The sequence below is a fragment of the Syngnathus scovelli genome, chromosome 10 (assembly GCF_024217435.2).
Source record: "Syngnathus scovelli strain Florida chromosome 10, RoL_Ssco_1.2, whole genome shotgun sequence".
NCBI lineage: Eukaryota > Metazoa > Chordata > Actinopteri > Syngnathiformes > Syngnathidae > Syngnathus > Syngnathus scovelli.
Window position 1 is genome coordinate 2,620,058 of NC_090856.1, and position 6,000 is coordinate 2,626,057.

Sequence of the window (6,000 nt, forward strand, 5' to 3'; positions counted from 1 at the left end):
CAAGCTTTCATTAATGTCGAACCTGGATCCCCATTCCTTGTGTGCACCTCCAGACTTACTGCTGCTTTGCCACAAGGACCTTGCTCCAACCTTGACTGAGCCTCGCTGCTTAAATCAAGTAAATAACACCCGGCCTAAAATGGATCGCTGTAGGACACCTGTCACTGAGACTTTAGGTTGTATAATATTACCTTGTGCAAAGACAGGGTTGCTAAGAAGAAAAGTTTCTATCAATTAAATGACAATATTCAGAAAATCTGTTTCCAATTGTGATATAGTCCTGATTGACTCAAACGGTCAGGCTGCGTGAGAGGCAGATAAGAGGTTCCTCTTTTCAAAGAGGAAAATCTTTTAGTTGTATCAAAATAAAAACAAGTGAGACAACTAAACAATGAAGAGGAAATGACTCCAAGGAGAACGTCAAACAGCGGTGGATAAAATAGATAATAAAAAACATGCTGTTGATGGCTGGATGGGGGAAAATACAACAAAACAAAATCAGCTTTGTAAGCAATTACACGTACTTTTGTGGTTTCGGATAGCCGAGACCTTCTGACACAGGGCCTCGTTGTCTGTTGAAGGGTCAAGTGCAAGGTTAAGTGACTTATCTGCACCTTTTAGAGAATTTCCTTGTCTTTATTTCTTTGTTTCTGCAAATCTGAGCCCTTGTTTACTTTGGACACACAAGACAACTTGGTATGATACATTTGCTCTGATGGTACGTTTAATATACATAACACATAATTCTTTCTATTTACTAAACATCCAAAGTATCTATTTGGTGAATAGTTTGACAACAGCGCTCTCTGGCGGCGCTTTGTATTTCTTTTTTTTCTTCGGGGGTGCACTTCCGGCGTAACGTACGTAACATCCGGTTGTGCAGCAGCCATTTTCTCTGTTCGGGCACGTCTACTCTGACGCTAGAACAACTGCCGTTCCACCTCAACAAAAACACTCGAATATACTCACCATGGCTTTATTTCGACTTTAAACTTGTATGTAAAAATATATTAACATCTAAAAACGCCCGTCCAAGGCAAGGACAGACTTTTCGTGATAAACGCCCCGCGTTGAAGCGGGCGAGAGGGCCGTGAGAGCACTATGTCGTGCAGCGAAAGCTACTTGGCTATCTTTCGCTATTTGACGGACGAGCGGGAGCCGTACGCGCCTGGCACACCGGGCAACACCAAGCGCAAGATCCGTAAAGCAGCAGCCTGCTACGTGGTCCGCGACGGCACTCTGTACTACCAGCGGCGACTCAAGGGCCAAGACGAGTTCACCGAGCTGGAGGTCGTGCTGCGGGATGAGCGGAGGAAGGAACTGATCGAGCAAACGCACGTCCTCGAAGGAGGAGAGCACCTCAACCAGCAGCTCACTTGGGAGGGCATCTCGCGGAAGTACTGGTGGAGAGGTAAGAGCGGAAGACGAATTGTGCGGCAGCCCTGGAAAATAATTTTGTTTTTTGGATAAAACAGTAATATGAGCGAGAAAATGTCAGCGTTTCGTATCAAACACATCCCCCCAGGTGGTCACTGTGACGTACACATGGGTTTTGGCACCATCCTGCGGTCATAGCAGCATTGTTTAATTTGGAGGTTTCCAGTGTTTCCATCACTGATGATTGTTTTTGTCATCCACCGTAGGTATCCTGAAGCACGTGAAGGATCACATCCGCGAGTGCACAACCTGCAGCGCTCGCCGTGGGGTGGAAGACAGTTTTGGGGGAGGCGGCCGGGCCAGGAAGCGCAAGACAGCCGATAGAGATGACGACGATGACGATGATGAAGAAGAGGAAGAGATGGAGGTGGGAGAAGAAATTGATGATCTCTTCCACACAAAGTCAAGATCCAAGGTGGCAAAGACTTCAGATAAGCAGGAGCTGGTTTACGTAAGTATTGTTAGCACATACATCGTGAATGGTGTAGTTCATGCTGAGCTGCGTGTGTTTTTTTTAACCCCCAGGTGAACAGCAAAGGCGAGGTGAACCAGTTCTTGTCCAATCATGGCCAGACGGTGCTGGACAAACTCAACCAACAGCGACTGAACAATCACTTCTGTGACATCACGCTGCTGATTGAGGGTGAGGAGTACCGGGCGCACAAGGCGGTGTTGGCGGCGTGCAGCGAGTACTTCAATGAGCTCTTCTTCGAAAAGGGCGCCGCGGCCACGCACGAGGCTGTGGTCGACCTTGCCGGTGAGTTGGCATCTATGCTTGTTCGGCGTTAAACCAGAATAGAGTTCCTTGATTTGAAAAAATGCTTGGGGAGTTCTTTCTGCTTCGAGTACCCGTTGATTTGGTGTGTCCGTGTGATTTTGCTGACTTGGCCTCAATCCAGTGGCTCAACTCTTGCCCTTCTCTCTATCCAGGGTTCGCCAAAGACAGCTTCCTGCCCCTGCTGGATTTCTCCTACACGTCCATGCTGACGTTCAACTTCAGTGTTATGGCGGAGATTGCCAATCTGGCGCGCCACCTGCTGATGCCTGAGGTGCTGCAGATCTGTGAGTCGGTGCACAAGCAGGTGGAGGAGCAGAAGCTGGTTCTGTACCAGCGCGACGACAGCCGTGCTGTTTTACCAGAACAGACAGCGGAGTCCACCCCCGACGAGGCGGGCTCTTACACGGTCACCATACAGAGCGACGGCAGCGCTGTCGTCACCCAGGCCGGGCTTGCTGTAGCGGGGGAGTCTTTTGCCATTGTGGCGCCCGCGGGCACGGAGCAGCCGGTGGCGGTCACGGCAGATGGGGTGGAGACCAACGAGACCCTGACGCTGATCGCGCATCAGGCTGCCCTCATGGCTGCCGAGGGGGAAACCATGACGGTGGTCACCCACAGCGGTCAGGCGGGAGCCACCGAGTCCCTGGCAGTGGTGTCCGCCTGCCTGGCTATCGAACAGCCAAACGGGGCGGAGACCTTCCTTTTAAACATGGAGGCGGCAGAGGAGAAGTCTGCAGAAATGAACACAGAGCTTCAGAACCAGGTGGACAACGACACACCCAAATTGGCCACCGAAGCACCAGAGTCGGCCCCCGAAGCCCTCGTTCCGGTGCCCCCGAAACGGAAGCGGGGGCGCCCGCCCAAGGTGAAGAAAGATGTGGCGATGGAGGAGATCGCCCCGCCGCCGGAGGAGGAGGCAGAGCCGTCTGCCGAGGACGACAAGCTGGAGACCGCGAGCGATTCCAACCAACGGCGACTGCGGCAGCGCTCCATTGGCGAGGGTGGCTACGCTCGCCTCCATATGGGCCTGGATGACGACGACGAGGGGAAGAGCGCCGCCGTGGCCCCTTGTGCCACCCCCACCCTCAGCCCTAAGGTATGCTCTTCTATCGCCCAATTAGTCATGTGTTCACACTTGACTTCATCTGAGACACGGTTGTTGTCTTGGTATGCACTGCTAATTTGGTTAGCAACAGAGTGCAGGTTAGTCCAGTTGATTGCAGTCATGCTGTCATGAACCCCCACAGGTTCCCTTATTTACTGCACTCACCACAAACATTGTTGTAGGTGGGTCCGAGGCCAGGAAAGAGGGGGCGGCCTCCCAAGCAGGTGGAAGAGAACCCGGTGAAAGAAGAACCCGGGTCTACAGAGGACAAGGAGCCAGACGACGCAGAAGCCGTCGCGGCCGAAGACGCTCGCTCGACAGGGGCCGCCGACGTCCCCACCCCGGCGGCATCTGACCCGGGTGTGGATGGCGAGGTCCCGGCCCAGGGCGCCGTGGAGGGAGAGCATACGTGCTTAGAGTGCGGCTTATCTTTCCCACGCCGCTACGCCCTCATCATGCACGCCAGGAAGCATGACAAAAGTCGCGGATACAAGTGCAGCGTAAGCAGAAGCCTACTTCAATTTGAACTCTGCCCTACTTTGCCTTGACGCGTTCGCAAAGTTAAAAGTAAACGTGCTGTGTGTTCCAGCTGTGCAGCAAAGACTTCCAGTACGCCGCCTCATTGCGCGCCCACCTGGCCCGCCACAAGCAGCAGAGCGCCCAGAGGGCGCCCGCCTCCAAATCGGCGTCCTCCTCGCATGTCGCCGAGGGCGGCCAGGACTCCAAAGCAGCGACCTGGTCGCACACCAAGCGCGAGTTTGTGTGCGACATTTGCGGCAAGACGCTGCCCAAGCTGTACTCGTTGCGCATCCACATGCTGCACCACACGGGCGTGCGGCCGCACACATGCAAGGTGTGCGGCAAGAGCTTCGCCCACAAGCACAGCCTCAAGATGCACCGTGTCCTCCACGACGTCACCAAGCAGTTCCAGTGTCAGTACTGTCACAAGTCCTTTGTCAGCAAGCGCAGCATGGAGGAGCACACCAGCCTACACACCGGTCAGAACACGCCACTTAACTGAAACTCAGAATCTTTCATTTGAAAAACCAACATTGCCTGATTTGAAACCCTCGCCTTTATTTGAAACCATCATTTTGAACTTTAATCTTTACTTAACATTTGCTTAAAACGCTAGCTGAGGCTTTTACTGTAATTTGACCCTAAGCCCAACCTTTGCCCAAACGTACATTTGAACACTTCATTTTCGTTTGAAACCCTAACATGAAAGCTTTTCTTGTTTGCATTGCGCTCGATATCCTTCGGCGCGGCAGGCGAATCCAAGTACCTGTGCAACACGTGCGGGGCCACGTTCCACCGAGCCTCGGCCTTGAGCAAGCACTTGAAGAAGCACAGACCCAAGCCGGACGTTCGTGCCTTCGCCTGTTCCCAGTGAGTGCCCTCCCTCATCTTTTCCATGCAAACGCTGTTTGGGCACTGACGACCGCTCGTGCGCTTTTCGGCAGCTGCGAGAAGCGCTTCTACGAGGCCAAAGACCTGCAGCAGCACATGAACAAGCACATGGGCCTCAAGCCCTTCCAGTGTCAGATATGCGGCAAGTGCTACAGCTGGAAGAAGGACTGGTACTCGCACGTCAAGTCGCACAGCGTGGCCGAGCCGTTCAAGTGAGTCTCGGACCAAGACCTCCGGCCTTGTATAGAAGTCAAATGTTGAAAACCTTGCTCGCTCCCGTTTCAGGTGCAACGTGTGCGGCAAGGAGTTCTTCGAGAAGGCGCTGTTCCGGCGTCACGTGAAGAAAGCCACGCACGGCAAGAAGGGTCGGGTCAAGCAGAACCTGGAGCGAGAATGCGAGCACTGCGGCAGGAAATTCACGCAGCTCAGAGAGTACAGAAGACACATCAACAATCACCAAGGTGACGCCCGGGCTCATTTTTACAGAAGCACAATAAGTACAACAGCTGAACAACTCGCAACGTTTGTGTCTTTTCTGCTTTCTTCTCCTCCAGGCGTGAAGCCGTTTGAGTGCGTGACGTGCGGCGTGGCGTGGGCCGACGCCCGCTCCCTGAAGCGCCACGTGCGCACGCACACGGGCGAGCGTCCCTACGTCTGCCCCAACTGCAACGAGGCGCACATCGACGCCCGCACCCTCCGCAAGCACATGTCCAAGTACCACGCCGACAGCCTACCCTGCAAGATCATGCTGGAGAAGGACACACTGCAGTTTCACAACCAGGGCACGCAGGTAGAGCACGCCGTCAGCATCCTGGCGGCCGACCTGCCGCCCGAGCTGCGGCTGGCGCAGACGCCCGCCCCGCCCGCTGGCACCTCCTCCTCTGAGGAGATCGAGACGGTGCTGATCACCGAGGAGACGGTGGAGACAGTGGAGGCGGTGGAGGCGGTAGAGGCGGTGCAGGCGGTGGAGGCAGCGGCCGACGGCTCACTGGCCACGCTGTCCGACCGGGGCATCATGCAGGTGGTCAACTACGTGCTGGCGCAGCAGGCCATGACGGGCATCCGGCTGGACGAGGCGCCCGACGCCATTCAGACCATGGAGGTCGAGGTAGCCGAGATAGAGTAGAAATATTTGTTATCCTGGACCTTTGTTTTTATTTAGCTTGAGCCGCCCTTTCAACTGTGTAAATAGCTTTGGACAAATTGGAGGAATCGAGGCTTTTTTGGGCCTACTATCATGAGATAATTAAAAAAAACAAATGCCACTGCA

General features: G+C 54.1%; 1 protein-coding gene across 1 annotated transcript; it reads left to right on the forward strand.

Annotated features, from left to right (window-relative positions):
* Positions 1-869: 869 nt before the first annotated feature.
* On the forward strand, positions 870-6,000 carry zbtb11 (zinc finger and BTB domain containing 11). The gene is made up of 10 exons (XM_049722811.2): positions 870-1,411; positions 1,644-1,888; positions 1,963-2,194; positions 2,368-3,311; positions 3,503-3,820; positions 3,910-4,318; positions 4,592-4,709; positions 4,784-4,942; positions 5,016-5,191; positions 5,285-6,000. Exons 1-10 carry the CDS (start codon positions 1,102-1,104, stop codon positions 5,854-5,856), a joined length of 3,483 nt encoding a protein of 1,160 aa, XP_049578768.1. The 5' UTR covers positions 870-1,101; the 3' UTR covers positions 5,857-6,000.